This window comes from Bolinopsis microptera, chromosome 11 (assembly GCF_026151205.1).
Source record: "Bolinopsis microptera isolate Bmic1 chromosome 11, MBARI_Bmic_1.0, whole genome shotgun sequence".
Taxonomy (NCBI): domain Eukaryota; kingdom Metazoa; phylum Ctenophora; class Tentaculata; order Lobata; family Bolinopsidae; genus Bolinopsis; species Bolinopsis microptera.
In genome coordinates this window covers 14,726,915-14,749,575 of record NC_087082.1, presented here as the reverse complement: position 1 = coordinate 14,749,575, position 22,661 = coordinate 14,726,915, and the positions used below count along the sequence as shown (strand labels likewise).

At 39.1% G+C, this 22,661-nt stretch overlaps 3 protein-coding genes across 3 annotated transcripts in view; 1 reads left to right on the top strand and 2 right to left on the bottom strand.

The window, feature by feature from the left end:
* Positions 1–22,661, bottom strand: part of LOC134823488 (double-strand-break repair protein rad21 homolog A-like) — a 901,854-nt gene that overhangs the window by 97,366 nt on the left and 781,827 nt on the right. The gene's annotated exons all lie outside the window — the stretch shown is intronic.
* Positions 1–22,661, top strand: part of LOC134822817 (uncharacterized) — a 157,520-nt gene that overhangs the window by 22,962 nt on the left and 111,897 nt on the right. The window contains 8 exon segments of the mRNA XM_063834083.1: positions 11,963–12,085; positions 12,185–12,280; positions 12,493–12,552; positions 16,945–17,087; positions 18,679–18,795; positions 18,952–19,016; positions 21,453–21,506; positions 21,813–22,478. Of these exon segments, the coding sequence (XP_063690153.1) occupies positions 11,990–12,085; positions 12,185–12,280; positions 12,493–12,552; positions 16,945–17,087; positions 18,679–18,795; positions 18,952–19,016; positions 21,453–21,506; positions 21,813–22,478 (1,297 nt within the window). The 5' untranslated portion in view covers positions 11,963–11,989.
* LOC134822866 (acid-sensing ion channel 1A-like) lies at positions 4,307–6,935 on the bottom strand. The gene is made up of 2 exons (XM_063834133.1): positions 6,822–6,935; positions 4,307–6,565 (listed from the first exon to the last, which is right to left on the bottom strand). The coding sequence occupies exons 1-2, from the start codon at positions 6,933–6,935 to the stop codon at positions 4,490–4,492; spliced, it is 2,190 nt and encodes a 729-aa protein (XP_063690203.1). The 3' UTR covers positions 4,307–4,489.

The following is a 22,661-nucleotide window of genomic DNA, read 5'->3' as shown; positions in this document are numbered from 1 at the left end:
AGGTAACGTCACCAGGTAACATCACTAGGTAACATCACTAAGTAACATCACCAGGTAACATCACTAAGTAACATCACTAGGTAACGTCACTAGGTAACATCACTAGGTTACGTCACCAGGTAACGTCACCAGGTAATATCACCAGGTAACGTCACTAAGTAACGTCACCAGGTAACGTCACTAAGTAACGTCACTAAGTAACATCACCAGTTGTCCCGACTCTAACCTACAAATCCCACAAGTCTTGCTTTGTTGACCGTGACGGGAGGTATTTGACTAAGATCTCACCACTAAACTGCAAACCCACCTTAACCTGACCCCTCGTGACCCCCAAACTGACCCCATGTGACCCCCAAACTGACCCCATGTGACCAGCTGAGAGTGAACCTGAAATAACTGCAGCACAGCCAGTGTAGTCACGGGACCACCACGTGGTTACTCCCAGTTGACAACATCTATCAACAACATTATGTGTTGGAATTATTCTGGAAAACTCTCCAGCAAGCCATAGTAGGGCTGCAGTTTTGTAGAGCTGCTGGCTTGGAGGTGTGGGCAGATATCACGCTCTTTATTTTGAAACACAATGATTTGTTACACAGGTAGGTTGGGAGAGCTTACCACTACGCCAAATTAATTTAGGATATTGTAGCTGTCATTTCCAATTCAAAAATAACCTGAATCCGATTTAGCTGAACATACCTGTCACTTCCAATTTAACAATGACTTGTTTAATATATTAGAGGTTCATTGTATTTTACCTGTGACCCCGTGTGTGCCTCACAAATCTCATTACCCAGATATTCGTAGTTCCAGGTCTGATCCGGGCTCGTGTAATTAGATCGTGCAGCTCTAATATTTTAGGTAATGGCATGTAACAAGGTGCCACACATTACGCCTTGTATAATGGTTGTGGGGTTGTCAATATTGTTCCTAGTTACTTAGTAACCACTACGCCTTGTATAATGGTTGTCAATATTGTTCCTAGTCACTTAGTAACCAGGTACTAACTAGTTCCTAGTTACTTAGTGACCAGTCAACTGCCTCGACTGCCGTCCACTCTATCGCAATCATTACTGTTGTTAAACTTAAGTTGTAGTTCAATAGTTTCGCGTCCACTGCTCGGACACCAGCATTTTAAAACTTGTAAACTGGTACACTGCTGTTCTCATTTACGTTGTTCGTGTAGTGCTCTCTACAAATAAACACTCACTCTCTCTCTCTCTATAAGTAGCCACTCCCCTAACTGTATTCCGGCAGTGTCCTTTTAGATCCTTCACAAGATCCCTCAGCTCAGTTCCCCCAACTTCACATCTCTCTCTTCATCTCCTCTAGATCAGTAAAAGTAGCATCAGTACTAGTTACTAACTAGGTACTACCCAGTTAGTAACCAGAAATAAACAGGTACACTAAGCGTGAACACGCTGCTGCAGCATCCTGCATACGCTAAGCTTTGCCAGTTGTTTTTCCACAATGTAGGATTCCCAAGTTATCGCCGGACACTGCGTTGTGATAGGTTGCCGGGGGGAGATGCAGGCCTCTGATTGGCTAAGCGAGTTGTGGTGTTGACAGCAGAGCTAACTGCAGAACTCTCCACAAACTCTGCTGGTCACTAGTAGCCTCCCTCTTCTACCCCTCACTACTACTATAATACTATAATACCACTTTAATACTACTATAATATCTATCAGGGAAGATCCCTCGGTTCCTTCATAGTTCCCATCATCTCCCATTGTTGTAGTGTAGTTGTTGTAGTGTAGTAGTAAAGCAGTATATAGTAGCCTATAAAGCCGTAGTGTACCCTCTCTCGACACGTCAGTTTAGCCCATGATTTAATCAACTCCGAGCTCTCTTTCTATGGTTTCAAAAATAACTGTCAAAATGCTCAGCTTGTTTTGCCGTCTGTGATTTCTTGCGATTGACTTTCCCTTGGTTGAAGCTAACGTAAAAACGGATTCTCTTCTAATTTGCTTTAAAACTTTCGCGTTGCTACAAGGATTAGTGAACTCTCTTGAGTCTGTCCTTACAGTTTTTGATTGTTTCACAACATTCCCTTGATTGAAGGTTCCTAATAATATCAGATCTTTAAATAAAGTTCCGGCTGCAACGTTGAAAATTAGCGGAACCTTACGTGTTGAAATAATATAACATTACTGCCAGTGTTATTCCGTTACATTTAGTTGCTAATGTAAGGAATCTATAACAGAACGCAGTAAAAGATGATATTTTGTAAGACTTCATCTCATGCAGGACACTGACGCCGCGTTAACCTCACCTCCCTGCAAATGTTTGTTAGAATTTACCCGATTGCAAATGTTTGTTAGAATTTACCCGATTGCAAATGTTTGTTAGGATTTACCCGATCGCAAATGTTTGTTAGAATTTACCCGATCGCAAATGTTTGTTATAATTTACCCGATCGCAAATGTTTGTTATAATTTACCCGATTGCAAATGTTTGTTAGAATTTACCCGATCGCAAATGTTTGTTAGAATTTACCCGATTGCAAATGTTTGTTAGGATTTACCCGTTTGCAAATGTTTGTAAGAATTTACCCGATTGCAAATGTTTGCTAGAATTTTCCCGATAGCCCAACTTTGAAATCAATTACTCCGATAATGTGCTTCTTCCGCTGTTAGTATGTTTGTTAGTCTGTTTGTTGCTTTTTTGCCTCAATAATTGCGAGATTTTCAGCTCTCAAAACGTCCGTTAGAGCGCGTTTAAAATCAAACTCTTCTCAGAGAAATTGATTAATATTACTTAACTTTATTAACATAATATTCTACCCAATCCTCTTTGGCAACGGTTTGCACAGCATTTTAATGTACAACTTAAGCATTTCAAGGTAATTCAATTATTTAAAAGTGTAGCGGTTAAAAAGTAGGACACTCCTCCTCCAATCAGCGTCCAGTATTCTCCTCTCCGGACCAATCAGCATTCTCTCCTCTCTCTGGCTGGAGCCGGATAGTTTGGTTGGTGGTGGAAGCTTCCTTTCCCGGACTGACAGAACCTGTTACTATAGCCAGCCTCCCCTAGCCACCCTCCAATATAATAGTGCACATTATCTGCCGTATAATTCATTTTAGAGATAATTGCGGCACATCTCATAATTCAGACGCGGCTACCCTTTACACTTTACAGCTTGTTGGGCTTGGTAAATTATATATTGAAATGATTTTATTCTAATTAACCTTTATTGCAGTTTGTTATTTTTTGCCGTTTCTCTGCTGTTTTTTTGGAATACAACGCCTCTACTAAACAGTAAATTTACGTTATTCTTGTGCACTTGATCATTTTCACTTATCGATACATATGGTATAATTAAGATCATAACGTTGCCTTATAGTAGTATTTATCATTTTTAGCTTTTGCTTTACGTTTTTTAAATTGAACTGCCATTTATTAATGACAGGCTATTACAATAAGGAGGTGTTATCAAGTCAATATAGCGTTTAACCTTATATGGGTATTCTCCTTCTTTGCACCTGTTTTGTTCACGTTAGAAGTGTCCCTATATTCATGATATTGGTCCTACTCGTAATTGCTTAATTGCTGTGTCAGATATTGCCTCGATTCTGCAAATGTTTTAAAGGCAGCGGACCGCTACAACCTAGCTCCAAACAACTAGACATAATCACAAAGGAAGCGATATCGCTCACATAACCTTATAAGGGAATCACGTGACTAACAACATTACCTTATAAGGGCAACACGTGACTAATAAAACGTTCACTTAACAGGCCAGTTCACAGGCCATCATCCTACAATATGCTTCTTACTATCTGCAATCTGCATAATATCAGTAATAACATAGTCTCATAATTGTAGTAAAGTAAGGCTTCCAGTCTCTGGTGCACTTGCAACACATTGTTATTATGCTGAGTTAGTATTTGTAGCGCTTACTCCGCGCACTGACATTTAGCCAGTCACTTGATAAAGCTGCTAGGGGTGGAAGCTGTTCCATCATGCTGATTCGACCGTCAGCGGGGATGGTGCGGAATATATGACAGTGTTGATTATATGTTACTTTATTTGGGTTTGTACGAACGGCGATAGAATGTTTGTTAGTTCGCCAGGAATGTAACGAAGATAAGATCATGCTGGCGGTGAAATGGGGAGTATTCTCTTTGCAATCTGGGCTGGTGATATGTTCTTTTTAGGCTAGTCCTGGGACGATTCGTGTCATCTCTAAGTTTTCTTACTTGTAGTTATTTATTGGGATAAGTGACAAGGCTTCTGAAAGTAAATACTAAGTAAACGTAAATACTAAGAAACGCCTAATATAAGACAAATTCTCTGACGCGATTAATTACAGTTACATGTTTTAACTTAAACATATTTTTAATAATTCGATAATGTTTAAGTAAGTAACTACTTTCAAATAGACTAAATCCAACAATCGTAAGAAGTTTCAATGTTTAAATACTTTGCTTTTAAAAGTTTTTTCACGTTCAAGTTTCTATATCACAGTCTTCATTCATCAACAATATATTCACTCATATGCTGTCCTATTAGTGTTAGAAATGTCGACATTTACATAGTTGTTATCTTTTTTGTCCGTTTTATCTCGATCATCTAAACTGATACCAATAATATTTATTTCTATTGTCTCGTCACCAGTCTTACCATTCCCATTTGCACATGCAGTATCCAGCTCATTTGCACGTGCAGTATCCCTCTCATCCAGAGAAGGAAGAGTATCGTCCTTTTTAGAACATGAAGGAGATTGTCTTCTCCTCCCTAGGCATTTGTAGATACAAGCTGCAATGCCTATCTCTATAAGTTGGAATATGGTGAAGAACGAGAAGCCAATAAAGAGATCTACAGTACCCCCAAACTCAGCTATGAAGTTCTGGGCCTCGTACGCTTTCTCCTGCTCCAACACGTCCATCTTAATGTCATCGTAGAAGATGTGGATCCTGGCCATGTTCTCTCGGGCGTACTTGAAATCAGGAGCCGGATCCACATACACCTCAAACTGGATGAACTTTTCAAAGTACTTCTCAGTCGAGGGGAAGACAGTGGTGGCTAGCTCCACATCCCACTCATTGTACTGGCACGGCTCCGGACACCCCTCCATCTTTAATGTGCCCTCCTTTATCTCATCCTCTATAACACTGTCACACACTGCTTGGATTGTGAAGGTGCAGATGTAGTCCGAGTAGTTGGTGTTGTAGATAGGCGCTGCAGTGGGCCACCACTCCGTTGCGAACTCTGTGGCAGACTCGGGGGCATCGGTGGCGCCTTCATGTGAGCTGCCTCTTTTAAAACGTACCGGCTCATCGTAGAGATGATCATCTCTTCTCCTAGCTTTCTTAAAAGCTCTCTCGAGCTTTTTAGGTAATTCTCTTTTTTGTCGTGAACCGTTAATGGATCTTCTCTTGTGGGACTTCTCTTCTTCAGTGTGTTCAGCATCTTCATTGGTAAGATCATCATCTTCAATGTGTCCATCATCATCATCATCATCATCATCATGTCCAGCATCCTCACCATCATGTCCATCTCCTCCAGTATTAAGATAAACCCCAGCGTGTTTATGCTCTACTCCAGACTCAGCCTCCTCTTCATGGTCCTCATCTCTGTGATGTTTGATATCCTGATGACCAGATCCTTCTTCTTCCTGTGTTAACCTTACTGCGTCATCTAGAACATTATACTTCTTCAAGCTGAGCATTCTGTTGGCAAAATACCAGGGGATACAGCCGCAATGCTCGACCATAGCTTCTATGGTCTGTCTCTGCTTGCACTCCCTGACACTCTCAAACCTCTTCCCATATTTGGAGTACTTACTCAAATTGTTTTTGCAAGTCCCGTGGGGCTTCCCCAGTCTGGTGACAGACCGGGCTGACAGCTTGAGAAAGGCTTCTGTGCCTGGAGAGACGAGGTAACCTCCCTGGTTCAACATCACTGTTTCATCCTGGTCCCTTATGAAGACTACGAACCCCTTGGTGGAGGTGGTGAAGAGATAATCCTTTACTTTAGCGTCCAGATCAATAACAATCCCTCCGTTTGCTCCGCTGATGTCCTGCTTCATCAGACCCCCATCATTGAGTTCAAAACACATTCCCAGCGCTGAGGGGTTCACTACTTTCTGGGGGTTCTCTATTATGAACCCCGAACCCCTGAACAAGTAGTCGAACTCCCCCACCAACATGTCATATATCCCCGTCTTGAACCGCAGGGCTATCGACCCGTTCTCCCCCTCCCACTCCAGCAGATCAGAGTACTTGGTCAAGTTCAGCTCGTTCAGGATGTTACCGTAAGTGGAGAACTTGATGACATCTGTGAGGAGGTCGTCAAAGTCTTGTAGAAGATCCCCAGTGTCAGTGTGGTGTTCACTGAGTTCAGTTGAGAGAAGGGTGTAATTGATGAAGTTAGTGCCGCATATTGATATAGCAGGCAGGATTACATGATCCTTCCACTTGGTGGAGGAGACGTTGAAGGAGTTGAACTGGAGGAAGTCGTACACTAGCTTGTAGATCATGTAGAAGGTGATCCCCATCAGGAAGGTAATTGTGATAGTCCAGAGAAACCTGCAGACCCGGGGCCTGCTGTGCTGGCGTAGGACCTGAAAAATAGTTAGAATACTTCCAATATTAGCTAGAATAAAGTAAGAATACTTCCAAGATCGTCTGGAAAATAGCTGGGATACCTAACATTCCACCTAAGATTACCAGACAAGGGGTTTCTAATGAGAAAACTCTCCAAAAATAGTATTAAATAAGTATAAAATGTTAATTCAAAGTAAGCTATATCAGTAAGGTTGCAGAAGAAGGACCTGTCACTTTGCGTTACAACAAGGTATTCCCACGTTTCTATTTTACCTGGTAATAGTCACTCGCTAGATCCTGGAACCCAAACAGTTGTTTGTTTGATCCCACCGAAAGTTCGTCATTTGGTTTCTCCTCCGCCCACGGCTCAGCATCTATTATCACCATACCTTAGACAAGGTTAACACAATTTTATTTCAATGACAAAACCTTACGAACTTAGTATAGGTACTTCACAATAAACAAGAGTATAGTAAACAAAACGTAGCAAATGGATCGTGTGGGCATTATAAATAGAGATGAAATGGACAAGAACTGACGACATTTGTTAAAAAGAGGCCTCACTGAAAAGTTCCGTGCACTAATGACCCAGTCTCACAGCTAGTCTCACTCGCCCCTCTGTCAACATGTGTGTGGGCAGTGCTCCAGCTCGCTGCTCACTTGAATATATACATGGTATCACGTGACTATCACGTGGCTATCACGTGACTATCACGTGGGCCTTTTTAAAGTGTGCAATGATGAGCGGGACATCTGATAGGTGCAGATAGCTGAGGGCGTCTACTAGCCTGTAGGACATCTGCTGTTGTCTGACAATAGCGCTCGTGCGAGATCAAATAAGTTTAGATAAAAGGATCGTCATATCTTTATCCAATAGGATAAGCTCAAACACTTCAGTCATTCGTTTGATTGAGTCGTACCTATTGAGTTTGTTTTAACTTAATTAAACTTAATAAAAAGTTCAATAACGCTGAGCGCCTGAGCAAAGATCTGACTCCATCGAGCTTCGGTTCAATTAAAAATTCCATTGTTTTTTATGCACAGTAGGTACACGTGCAATTGTTTTTATTTTGAAGAAAGAAAATTAATCTGCCACTTATTAATATTATTAACGAAGAATTGGAATCACCACAATACGATCAGCATCATCAGCGCCTGAAAGGCTGTTCAGCTGGGTAAAACCATATGAACATGTTTATACCGTAAATAAAACTACAATTCAATAAAGCACTTATCCCTCTTTTATTATATTCAAAGTTATTAAATTAACCTTCAGTACACTCAGTTTGTTTTTTATAAACGTGATTTATAAAGACAAAGCCTTCAAATGAAAAAAAAATTGAACGTGGCAAGGCTTCAAAATTGAAAATTAAAGACGCCACAACAGGTGTCAAAATAGATCGGATGTAATAAAGCACATTTCACACACTGACCTCACTTCTACCAGCAAATTTAAAGACGGTGAGTCCTTTAAAATTAAAGACGCTGAAGCCTTCGCCAAAGTTAACCGTCGTTACTGAGTGTAAATTGTCAGCAACTTTCTGTCACTTCGACCCAATTGAGGACAGTTTGATTCTGGGTTTCTTTATGCAAGTCATCAATATCATAATTGTATTGGCCATTATAGATTTGGCCTATGTGACGTATTATGACCTAATATGATTAAAATATGTGACCTAATGTTTGTTAAAATTATCGTGCTTTCAACTTGTCAACTATATCTACATATTAATTAAGGGTCTTTATTCTTAGAGAGTTATATGTTATATGTGAGTATGTTAGCTTCTACAGAAAACGTACGCCACATTCGTTAATATTTAATATAAAGGAAGTCGCGTTATCTGGGTTAGCTTACTTAATAGTTAATAATTTGATAATTTTAATGATTAAAATTAGCCAGAATACCGAATGAACAAAATATACATCGCTTTTTTGCCACAGAAATGTAAGGTTCATTTTCGTTATAATATAGACACAACTTTGCCGCGGTCATTTTAACGGTCTGAAGAAGTAAAACCGCTGTAAACATCGTCAGTCTAAAGTATTGTATTAGACAGTAGTAGTCTATAGTACTTAGCAGTTAGCAGTAGTCTAAAACTAAAGTGTAGTAATATTATTAACGCGGAAGTGTGGCACTCCTACACCTCATATCTTATCAGTTGATATCTGTGATAATATAATACCAGGGTGTGATGTCTGTCATATTATAGTTCTCTTTTCTCCACCCTTATTATTGTTGTCCTGCACTCTCTCTCTCTCTCTCTCTAACATATTGTTAACACACGCACATAGTTATCAATTAAACCCTAACGTTAGTGTTATATAGTCACACATAGTTATCAATTAAACCCTACTTATTTAGTGCACTGAAGTTGTGGCCTTACATTCACGGTATATTTATAGATTTATCCGTACCCCCATTCTCTCTTCGCAGCAGGTCAAATCAGTCCGGTCCGCGACTTAAAACTGCGCTAAACTACTTCAGAACTCCAAACCCACCAATAGGACCGCCGTATACCCGGTTCAAATGTTCGTTTACTCAAAGTTAAGTGCTAGAATTGGACGGCTTTCACAGGCATACCTTTCAACGGGCAACATAGCGCATTAAATTAGCTGGACAGTCGCAACCCCAGCATGCCCATATTTAGTAGTTTGACACTGCCTTATTTGGAGATACCTGGTCAAACCGCTTACTATTCACACTGGGCAGGCGGTGGTTACTAGGTTGTGTTGAGAGCTCATTATCACGCGGCCCTGTCACGTGACCGATTTATTTGTTGATAGACACTTTCTTCTATTAACCATGAGAAGTTACATGGCGTTTTGAGGGCGTTATTTTGATACATTCGTTGGCTTGTTGTTGCAGTTGTGCGAGCTCTTTTAAAATGTGATTGTTGTGATGAAAATTGTTTTGGTTTATTTCATTGAAAAGTCGATTAACCTACGAAAATAAGAGCACATTAAAATTCTTGATGAAAACAGTAAAATTGCTGACTGGCTTGTTAAGATACTTCTGGAATGTTCCCAAATTCCTTAAGGCTTCTGGAATGTTCCTGCAGACTAGCTTGTAACTAAACTGGACTGCCACGTACTATAGCTGAACACGAAACAGCAACGCAAAATGGAAGTGCACACTAGGATTAGGGGTGGAAAATGTCTATCAAAACAAACTTACAGAGCGAAATTATCAAATTACCGAGGGACTGTAAAGTGCAATGATATCTCAATTCGGATCGGCATTTGTTCCTCATTGAAGAGGAATCGCTGGCATAAAATTAACTAATTCTGTTTAGTAAACATTATACTCAGTACATTAACATCAGTACAAGTTCCAGTCTGTAAATCATTATAATTAGTGACCACTAAGTCACAAATAGTCCTGGCTCCGGTTTGGTGGGGTGGCTCCCCACAGCTCCTCCTCAAAACCATTATAAAAACTGGGTATAATTATCCAACAATGACAAAACAGAAGTTGTTGTACAGGATAAAACGAGGATTGAAATGAGTTTGTAATAGGGGCTCGTCAAATTATTTTGGTCCAAACTCTGCTAATTATGACATATCTTATATTTATTATACATAAATATATATAGAGACACGCACGGAATCCCGACTAGCACTCAATTCCGACTCTAATTAGGAAAAAGTGCGACCAGAATTCTGACATAAACTGAATTCCGAACTTCCGAAGCGACGAACGGAATTCCGGCTCGGGACCTGATTGTTAGTTTAAACTGAAGAATTTCGATTTAAACTTAAAAACTCTAGAAAGTCTGACACTGCAGCTTTTCTCATCAGCCTAGCTGTTGTTTTCTAGGGTTATCAGGGCTCTGCATCTACCCGTGAAGAGTTTGCGAATAATAACTTTATAGCTCCGTATGTGTATATATATACCAAAACTATAACATCTTAAACCACTTGTTCAGCTTGTGATTGATCAGATCACTCTAAAAATCTAAATCTGTCAGGGTCAAATCTCTGCATAAGGCAGCTCACATCTTAAGCTGGAATTCTTAATTGGAATTGGAGCTGTCGGAATTCAGTGCGCGGCGGGAACCAAATATCCATATAACTACTAAAATATAACTTCTCCCATTATCGGCCTTATTATGTGCATGCGTACACCATTAACTCTAATTATCAAACAGAGCCAATAATATACAAATATCCATGGTTTGTTCATTGTTCAGAACTGGACCTTTAAGGGTGGAAGAGTCACTGAATAGAGCCTCATATAATCTATAAATAAGTATTTCTTTAGTTCCTGGTGGTAAACCAAAGTAGTATTAGTAGATGGTTCATCTAGCCACTTCAGCCGACAAATATCAAAATACTACTACTAGATTAAAAAAGACACTACAAAAAAAACTACTAGATAAAAAAGACTACTCGATTATTGAAACTTTTTGCACATTATTGCAGTAGGAATGGTGTGTTGCTTACTTCAATTAATATATATAATTAATTTACATATATAACTACCTAACTTGTATAATCAAACTTGATAAACAATATGAAAGTCACGAGGCGTCAACCCTTGGCATTCTGAATTTGTTGTTCTCACATTCCCCAGTTGACTGACAACGTGATCTAGTAACTTCATTAATTTTACAGACATTAAGGTTTCGACTGACTGCATCTTGGAAGATCCATCATCCAAGTATTATTAAATTTACAAAATGTTCCAATGTGGGATTATCGCGGGATTGACTCTAGATTTGGCCTCATTGCTGACCTTTTGTCAATCTTGTAATACAAATTGAGTGTTAGGTGACAAATGAAAAGCCATAATTGCAGATTCGAGCGAAGAAGATAGGGTGATGATAGTGCTTTAGTGCTTTAGGGTGTTTATACCAAGTTTATATCAAGTTTATATCAAGTTTATATCAAGTTTATATCAAGTTTATATCAAGTTTATATCAAGTTTATATCAAGTTTATATCAAGTTTATATCAAGTTTATATCAAGTTTATATCAAGTTTATATCAAGTTTATATCAAGTTTATATCAAGTTTATATCAAGTTTATATCAAGTTTATATCAAGTTTATATCAAGTTTATATCAAGTTTATATCAAGTTTATATCAAGTTTATATCAAGTTTATGTCAAGTTTATATCAAGTTTATATCAAGTTTATATCAAGTTTATATCAAGTTTATATCAAGTTTATATCAAGTTTATATCAAGTTTATATCAAGTTTATATCAAGTTTATATCAAGTTTATATCAAGTTTATATCAAGTTTATATCAAGTTTATATCAAGTTTATATCAAGTTTATATCAAGTTTATATCACGTTTATATCAAGTTTATATCAAGTTTATATCAAGTTTATATCAAGTTTATATCAAGTTTATATCAAGTTATCATATTACACTGCTTTACACAAAATTAACCTAACCCATGTTAATAGTGCATGTGATACGAGAGACGCACAATTATGAATTCACGTGACGCGAGAACCGATCTGATTCTCAACAAATACGGACTCTGCTCCTATGTTGCCCCCGAGGTTCACCACTACCAGTTCAAGAAGGTAAGATCATGCCTTATATGGTGGTGTTACCATGACAACATTACGGTTACCTTATATGGAAGTATGGGTGGTAATCTCTAATGTTAGACTTCCCCGCAGATCAAGTTTGTCAGGCCAGAGCGACATGTCAGTAGCTACGTTAGAAGATCCGGCGCCTACGACATGGAACCTGTTTCTGTCTCCCGCAAGGAAAGGGTAAGTTAACATTACCTTATATGGTAGTAATACCATTGTGATATTACCTTATTTGGTAATGTCACCATATCAACATTGAACATTACTCCGCTTTTAAACATTTCATGATATTTTAACATTAGTTTTAGTTACTAAGTTCTTGAGCGAAGACTGGAAGAAGCTGCAAAGAACTGTAATAAGTGCTGTAAGATTAATATTAAATTTCCGTGAAGACAAGTTACGATAGCAGCAGCTCGTTGAAGAGGGTTAACTCTAGCTCTAGACAAGAGGACGTATGTACTGCAGCTCCCAAATTTCACCTTATATGGTGGTGTTACCATGACAACATTACCTTATAAGGTGGTGTTAACATGACAACATTAGTCATGACCTTATATGGTAATGTTACCATATTGATATTACCGTATAAGGTGAAATGCAGATACAGTACACATTGTACTGCCAGATAAATTTACCATTGAGAAGAAGGGTTACAATTTACACCAAACCCAGTTTACTAATATCAGCAATATCGAGAATATTTAAAGCACTTTTCCAGAAGATTTATTATTATTGTGGGTTACTGGCAGAGGGATGATAACGTACGACAGGAACACCAAATAACCTTAACAATCAGAGGCAACATATAAGTGCGGTGGGTGCGGAATCGCACTATCGACCTAATAACACACTTTTCCGCGCCATCGTTCTATCAGATTTGTGCACTTGGTACTGCTGTCAGCTGTGTACAATAAGAAAAGATCGACATGCCCAATTAAACCACGATTTGGGTAAAACGCTTTTCATGACGTAACATCAAAAAGATCGGAAAGAAAATATTACTTTTTAAAAAAAGTTCATTATTGATGCATATTATCAGATGACCAGTAATACTATCGATAATTGGGATAAAATAAAAGAGGACGAATGATTAACTCCTCAAGCTGTATCACAATCCCTCAACAGAATGAAATCGAGTCACTTACTTCACTTAACTTACTTTACTAACTAACTAACTTTACTTAAGTTACTTTTAGATGATATAACTACTTAAGTTACTTTTAGATGATATAACTTGCAATTCTGTGTAATCCTGCAATCCTGTGTAATCCTGCGTAATCCAGTAATCCTGGGCCTGGCCATCTTATTGTAAAAGTTTCTATGAGTGTAATTCTTTGATGTGTTAAACTTAACAATCGTGTAAGGCAACGTTATATACACTGTTGAATAATTTAACCTGAGAGTACCTAAAGGCTGCAAATTTGGCGAATTTTTCAGCTTAATCGCGGTGGTATTATCCTACAAATTTTCCGCACATGAAATTATTTTAGGCAGATTTTTTACCGCCCCTATATGTTGCCTCTGATATCCATCACTGTCACAATACGTGTTAAGTAACCATAGTAACCGCTGTCACTTTTGTATCCACAGTAACCGCTGTCACTATTTGTAACCAAAGTAAGGACTTTGTCATAGTAACCACATTTACAACTATATAATAACCATGATAACCACAGCTGACAACTAACAAAGCCTATAATCATGGGTTATGACGCAAAGAGAACTACTCTGACGTATAAAGAGCACTACTCTGACGTATAAAGTTACTATGAAGGGATTTAGCAGCTCCTGAGTATATTAAACATGTATCTTAAACCACCACATCTGCTCCCATCTCAAGATAACTATACCGACTATCTTGTCCTATGGTACGGAATAAACAAAGCTCACAACCACGCAGAGAAGCTCTTTCACGCCCACATCACCCATCCCTCCAAATCTTTAAATAAGCTATAGATATCTGCTCGGTGTTCACTTCTACTTGACTTACGAACACTTGAAGACGTCTCACAACAGACTAACGATTACTCAGAGTCTGAACCAGCTCGGTGGTGATTAGTTCTCTAGCTCCCACAGGGTGGGCTATGAGGCGGGGGAGACTTTCAAGATCGTTAGCCCCACATTCCAACAATTTTTGCCAACAAACTCATGACGTCGATGAAGCTAGCAGTCTGTAAGCGATTAAGATATTAATGCGTTTCAAACAAAGTTACAACGAATTAGTTTAAAATGTTTCTAAGTGTATCGGATTAGGCACTCGCAAAACGTCAAGCAAAACAAAACTCCCATTAAACCAAAACAGCAGACCACATACTATACTAATGATATGATTACTTGTTAACCTTTTTAATCTTTTTGTACTGCACAGATTTTGTTTTTATAAATTACTAGTGAACTCTGTTAAGGTTAAAACGAAACATGTAAGCAGTTTGTTCATCTCATACGACATATTCCTGCTAATTCTTATTTGGATAAAATTGGTGGTAGATTTTAATATTAATTAATTCATGGCACTTTTCTTCACCAAGTAACCATAGTAACTACTTGTAGTAACCACAGTAGTAACCATAGTAACTACATGTACAAGGGTAAATAATTTGCTGGATAGTTGAGCTAGCAAAAAAACAGTTTCTTAGAACAGTTCTCAACCGTTTAAAAGTAATTTCGATTTAAGACCACAGCATTAGCCCAATGCTTTGAACAGACGTTTTTTTGAGGCTGTTATTACACAATATTCTGTATTTTTAACATAGTAGTAGTAGTAGTTACCGTGAATTTTACGATTAATGAAATAACTTTCCCGCATTTAAATTGTAAGTCATTATATTTCTGATTTTGGTAACACGACATCTGTCCGACAGCGACAGCACTATTTTTTTGTGTTTGAAGTGATATCTCAAATTTGGCACATAGAAATTCACCCAAACTTGCACAGATTTTTGTCTTAAAGCTATCTTACTATCTAAAAAGTTTCAAGAAAATCGTATCATTGGATGTCCAGATATTTGCCTTGTAACCACTGCAAACCACCGAATTGGAGATATTTTTGGTGTTTAAGGTGATTCAAGGTCGTCGGTTTTTATCGGAAAAACAATGGTGAAACAAGTTTGAAAATATGCAGCCGTAGGTGTTCAATAAATATGGACGATGCTTCATATTACTAACTATAGAAAGCCCGTGATCACAGGGAGGAAGGTAGTAGTATTCTTTGGTGGTCAGTTTTTATAGCATCAAAAAATATCCGTCACAACCGAGTATACAGCCCATTAAAATGTAGCTCGCACTGAACACAACGTAATCACCACAAAACCGATCAAAATGACGTTAAAACAATTATTGCACGTGCGCGTTCAACACCGTTACCATGGTTGCTATGCAACTTGCTTTGCACGTGGGCCTTCATACAGACAGACAAACAAAAACAATTCTTTGAATTATAAGTAAGATTCAAAGGTTAATGTCTCAATTTGCATTCACACACATGTATATTGTATGCGTTATATTTTACTGTCAAGTATAAGCTAGATAACGAATTACGCATCCAAAACAAAACAAGTGTGATCTAGCTATTCCATTGTTATGCACGCGCAATTACACGTGCAATTCCCAGCTTTAATCACAGAACACTCATCTTCCTCCACGTTCCACTGATTCTATGTTTCATCTGTGAGGGTCTCTCACTGTACAGACTGGCAACTAAGGTAAGACTGAAAGAAGATGGGTAGAGCTTGTTGTCGTATTACTATATAGTATATATGTATAATGATAATAAACTTGCTCTTTTCTAACATCAAGGAAACTAATCTAAACATAAAACATTTACACAATAACAAACGCACCAGGGTATAGCTTAAATAGTTTAGGAAATGCTAGTTAGTTGCTTCTTTTTCATGGCAATATCCAAGTTAAAACATGTTTTCAACATTGCTTAAACTTAAGTCACTCAAGTTAATGTCGGACATTAAGCGTAATGTAAAGGCATAATAACATATGGCATTCATGGGTGTCAGATTGCGGATTCAGAAATATTCCTTACAATGATGTACATTACGGTAGTGTATCGTATTCTCTACAGTGACCATGACTATTGATTATGACGATAAAATTTTAAAAATCGAAAGATTGTTCGTAATTTTCGGGCTAAAATAAAAACAACGATCTATTGATTAATCAGGCAACAATGACATTTTTGTGCCGTATTCAATATTTTTATTAAAATTACGTTAATTTACCCAATGATTAATTACCTGCGAATAATTGGCGAAGATAATATCCCAGGTAAATTATAGCCTATGTTTCCTATTCGTTGGGTAAAACTAAAATGATTTAGTTTATTTAAAGATTTCATTTATCAATTTAATTGTTGAATGATAATCATTTCTTCTAGCAGCTTGACTGTTGGACGAATAATACGACGAGTTAATTAAACCAATTAAAGTTAATTAATTCATTACTACAACTTCATCAGAACTCAAAATACAGGGTGGGCCAAAAGTCAGTGGGCATACGTTGGCCTTAATAGCTCCGCCGTGTTTTATATTTGAGAGCTGTTGCTTTGCAGATGGCACACTGTACTTACTGGTTCGAGGATTCCGTCGTCAAAATTTGAAAATTCGAATATTTTAGACCACGCCCATTCAATATTAAAACATAAACACCTATATTGTTTTCTCTGAACATGCTGAACGCCTAATTGTTTCATCAGAACTCAAAATATTTAAACAAAATCAGCTGCTAGAAGAAACAATTATCATCCAACATGTATATGCAGCTGATAAACACTCAACTCAGCCAACCCAATTAATACTCCTTTTGTTTACCCTGCTAATACTCTCTTTTGTCAGGCAAGCTACGTTGGATTTGGACCGGTGAGTTCTCACACCAGTGGGGTGAGTTCCCACACGAGTGGGCTCTACGAAACAAGGAGCAGTTACGGATCAGGCGGTTACTCCTCATCTTCTTCTTCTTATTACCCGTCACGATCAAGGTAATATATTGTATCAATAAATGTTTTTGCCATGAAACGGACCAAACTGATCCTAACTCATATTCCACTCATCATAGCATATCGCTTCAGCATGTACAAAGGGCATAACCTCAATCAGTTTAATGTAGTGAAATGACTGGTGTGAATGAAGTAGTGTACTAATACAAGTTGGAGAGGATCAGGTAAGCTTAGTCAGCATCCATGATGTTACAAACCCTTGGGACATTACTGCGCCCAGTCTCCAAAGTTACAGTAAATTCCTACTACAGACAAACAAACACAGACAAAACACCAACAAGAAACTGATATACACTAGCTAGCTCAGAGAGGAAATGAGTACCGGCTCAGGAGGTATGTCAAAACAGGGCGCCCTTTCGAACACTACTCGGGCTAGAATCAGTGCAATTCGGACACTACTATGCAACTGAACCATGCAAAACTATATAAGTACACCTATGCTGGCAAGGCAATAGGTCAGACTGCCAGTCCTGAAAACCAGTTCTATGATAAGGGTCACGCAAGCCCCGAAGGGTTAATACAAAATCAATAAATGTTTTTGCCATGAAACGGACCAAACTGATCCTAACTCATATTCCACTCATCATAGCATATCGCTTCAGCATGTACAAAGGGCATAACCTCAATCAGTTTAATGTAGTGAAATGACTGGTGTGAATGAAGTAGTGTACTAATACAAGTTGGAGAGGATCAGGTAAGCTTAGTCAGCATCCATGATGTTACAAACCCTCTGGGACATTACTGCGCCCAGTCTCCAAAGTTACAGTAAATTCCTACTACAGACAAACAAACACAGACAAAACACCAACAAGAAACTGATATACACTAGCTAGCTCAGAGAGGAAATGAGTACCGGTAATATATTGTATATCATATTATGTATGATCAAGGTAGTATGAGTTGTGAATCATTGGTTGAAAGGGTAGAATTTAAGTCATGAAAATGTGCGAAAAATGTACAATGTTTTTTCTTTTTTCCCTATACATTGGAATACTTTTACCTGTTAATCTGTGAGTTAACCTTGAAGTAACCCTAAAGTGCACTTACCTAATACCTATGCTTAGTTTCGTTAATCTTTAACACAGTCATCACATGCAGTGTAACAACCATCGTTACTATGGTTACTACTGTGGTTACTACTGTAGTTACACATGGTGTAACAACCCCACAGAGAGGAGATCTCTCTGTGGTATCTCCGAGTAGTAGTTACTATGGTTACTACTGTAGTTACTACTAGTAGTTACTACTAGTAGTTACTATGGTTACATGGTGTAACAACCCCACAGGGAGGAGATCTCTCTGTGGTATCTCCGAGTAGTAGTTACTATGGTTACTACTGTAGTTACTACTAGTAGTTACTACTAGTAGTTACTATGGTTACATGGTGTAACAACCCCACAGCGAGGAGATCTCTCTGTGGTATCTCCTAGTTTGAGTTCTGAAACCTAAAACAATCCCCAAGTATAATGTTCTAGCCCTCGTGTTTCCCGTACTACTTATACATGTAGTTACTATGGTTACTACTGTAGTTACTATAGTTACTAATGTACTAACCCTGGTGTCTCTGTGCCAGGAACTACAGCGCGGACCTGTCCGCAGACACGGCCGATTACAGGACACGCTTATCAGGAGGAGCTGTACACAGCACTTATTCTTACTCACATGCACCAAGGGACTACGATGTAGATAAGTCAGTCTACCTCAATTACCTCTTCTAATTTAAATATTGTTTTTAATGACTGGTCGAGTGGTGTGATTGTTAGAACTTGTTGATCAGCTTGTAATTGTATCCTGGTGGTAAATAGTTCGAGTCCCGTACCTTTTAATTAACTATCTTACTTTTCAGATGGTATATGAAAAAGTCTCATTCGGAATACGTGTACAGCCCCAGTGGCTCTAACGAAGCTGGAAGTGAGTACATACCCCCGTGTTTCCCCTACTACTTATACATGTAGTTACTATGGTTACTACTGAAGTTACTATAGTTACTTTAGTTACTATAGTTACTAGGCACGTGTGTAGCTGATAAGATAGTTTATAGGGTTTATTTAGGTTATCTTCTCTTTATATCGTTATATTGTGATACTAGGCTGCTGCTGCACACTGAACACGGAAAACGGACTATCATCTTATTTTGAATCGCATTTATGTCGGATTATACGGCCGTATTTTTTAGACCTGCATTGATAAAACATAAAAACCTTTTTCTTTTTCTCTTTGTATTTTACGAATTTTATCATTTATTTATTCTTGTAAATATCTTTGTAAAAAGTTGTATCGAAAAAGCTTAAATGTTGTAAATCTTGGTACCTGAAAACTGAAACGGGTCGAATAATCGACGCGACCAAATTTGAAAGGGTGTTTCATACTTTCAATGACCGGCTGCCAAAGAAATTGAGACATAATTTTGAGACATATAGACCCACAATAAGAGTCTCCGGAATAAGACTGAGAACCATTGAGTCGTACTGTCAAGTACTGGAATCTGAAGAAAAGATTCCTAGACACAGCACACTGCATTTATGTAGCATTGAACAGATGTTTTGAAATTCGTAAAACTAAATTGGAGTTTGACACTATTAATGCAGACCGTTGTTTTGAATTTAACAAAGTTTCAGCATGCATGTAGCCGGACAAAACCTCATGAAAAATTATCGTTAATTTTATTCCCGTTTGAATCATCATAAAGCATTCTTACTTCCTGTCACTTTTTGTCCACTTGACTGTTTCATTATTGATGTTTTTGAATGAATAATTCTTCGTTAACAGCAGCATTTAAGTAATCAATCGTAGACTTTACACAGCATACAACCCCTCCCCCACCCCTCCCCCACCCCTCCTTCACCCCTCCTTCACCCCTCCCCCACCCCTCCCCGCATGTTCACTGTTCAGCATGATGATTACCCTCTTATAGGCACCCTGTATGAAGGGCAGTACAGCTACCTGCTACCCAAAGGGTACTCTAACCACAAAGATTACCTGGAGCACCTGAAACTGAGAGAGCGCATGCAGCTAGGAGAGAGAACTGAGAGCAGAGAGTTTAAAGTGAGACTGGAGTACTTACAGGGGGTAGACAGCCAGGGGTACTCTTATCACCATGGCAACTTCAGAGGTAGCCAACAGTTACTCTGACTCTCTGAGTCTGAGATTTTTGTTGGGTTTAGATCTCATCCTTGAAATCTGGGTAGAATTTAAAGTATTAAGCACTTTGGTTTAGAACACAGGCTAGAGTAATACACCGTCTGTAAGCCCTGATCTGATTGACACTAGATTAAAGTTGCAGTGTTGTCCGCCGCGTACATTCAAGTTGGTCGGCGGTGTCCGGCGGTGGCGGACAACACGTGACTAGCACGTGACTAGCACAGTATCCTGCGTACTCACGTACTGACAGTGTCATACTCACCAGCGGCTAGTTGTGGGGGAGGTATAGACTGCAAATGCATCGGAGCATCCCACTACGATACCCACGCCTATAGGATCTGCCCTGGGGGAGTCCAGTGTAACACCACCAAAAGTACCACTACCAGTTACTCGGGAGTTGGTGGCGTGGCGGGTGGCAGTCACGTGACTTCAGGCAGTAGCGGTGGCGCGGCGTCCTCTAGTGCACGTGGCGAGGCAGCTTATAGTGCACGTTACAGCGGGAATTACAGCGGGAGTTACAGTGGGAGTGGGAGTTATAGTGGGGCTGGTTATAGTGCTGCAGCTAGATTGAGGCGAGCATCTCTTACTGCCGGACTTACTACCGGTCAAGGTGAGATACTAGGATATTGCCGTGAGATTGTGAGAAGAGGGCCAGGGTACAACTAGAGGTCCGCTATGTAAAGGGTTTTAATGAGCGAGTGTACGGAGACTCTCCTTAGCTAGTAGACTTGTTACTTGGCTTTGGAACTATATACGCAGTACTACTTTGCATTTTTATTTGTCGGGTTTTTCATCGCCATCTGATGGAGTGCTATTCTTGTACAGCCCCTTATTCTCTTATTATTGTTTACCATAAAGGTATCACAACTCTAAAAAGTGTTCAAAGCAAATTTTATTTCCTCCTGGGGTTTTGTGATTTTATTGTTTTTGACAAGTTATAAGGCAAACACTTTTATTCCAACAAAAACCGAACTGTTGTAAACTTTGAGAACGTACAGTATACCTTTTACTTGCGAACAAGTGCGAGTGTGTACACGTGCGAGTGTGAATTCTTGCACGTGACCTTTTTCATTATATGCACATTTGGGTTTGAAAATTTTCATGTACTTACAATTTAATAAAATGAGCACGTGCACACACCAAAATGTGCACGTGCACAAGTGAGTTAGCACGTGTGTTTTCTAACAAAGCACGTGTTTTGCGCAGGGAGTAAAGGCACATATATTGGCGGATCATCAGCCGACTTTCCCACCAGACAAAGTGAGTTTTAAAACTAACAAAGCGCCTCACAAAAATAAAAAACTAATCTGTGTGTGTCCGTGAACGTGGGTTTTTATGCATTGTATCCATGAAAGTGAGATTTAGACACGCATGAATTAATTTGAATTTGCACTGTGTTTATACATGACATTGAATATTCTGTGTGTTTTTCGAATTGTTTGTCTGTGTGTTTTACGAATGTGAATTGTTTGTCTGTGTGTTTGTGAACGTGTGTGTGTGTGTGTGTTTGTGTGTGAGTGTGTTGAATTGGGTGTTTTTGCCGCGTGTGTAGCACAGTACATTTAGGTAAGCGAGGAAGTGTCGACAAAACAGAAACATCAACTGTAATCAAAACAGAAACTAAAGAAGTGGAAGGGGGTGTAGTGGAGGCGCCTCTCTTTTCAGACTTAGAGAAGACAGTCGCAAAGTCACACCTTCTTGGCTACAGAGATCTCGAGTCTAGGACTGGTATTGAAGGGGGTTACTCCGGCAAATACCGATCCAACGACTACTACAGGAACGGCCGTCACATCTCTGCTGACCACTCCTACAACCCTGACTACAAATCAGAGTACATCAGACCAAACAGTGACGGTACACTTGATGCTGACAGGATTCTGATGTCGCTTCCTGCTTGGGAACGAGCCAGGTCCAGGACCACCCCCACCAACTACCACCACGTCTACCACAAGGACCTGAAGAACCCAGAGAGGGACCTCAGGCTGATCAGTGCTGAAGGAGGAAGTGGAGCAGGAGTAGGAGGACCCCGCGCTCTGGCCCTTGCTCACTACTCCGGTGACATCAAGGACATGGACGAGCCTGAGTACGCCAAGTATCTTTACCAACGTTACTTCGAGGTGTACGGAACAAGTATGCCTTCAGAGAGACATTCAGATCGACAGGCCATGAGAACTTACCTCCATTATGAGGATCTCCCTTGGCTTCACACTGGTTATCGTCGCTATCCCCATGGTTTGTTATCTTGTGGGTTACCTGATTTGCATGCCACACCATCTGATCTAACCAAGCTCATTTTCAATAAACGGGTATTTATACAATAGACATTGTACATTGTACATTATACAATAGACATTGTACATTGTACAGTGTACAAGCACTTACCTCCTTTTTAGGAGGCGTTTCTTTAGACTTCAA

Excerpts from the sequence above, each read along its gene's own strand:
- LOC134822866 (XM_063834133.1), bottom strand. The coding sequence starts at position 6,935 with ATGGTGATAATAGATGCTGAGCCGTGGGCGGAGGAGAAACCAAATGAC. Across the intron at positions 6,566-6,821 it reads TAGCGAGTGACTATTACCAG|GTCCTACGCCAGCACAGCAG; the intron begins GTAAAATAGAAA and ends ACTATTTTTCAG.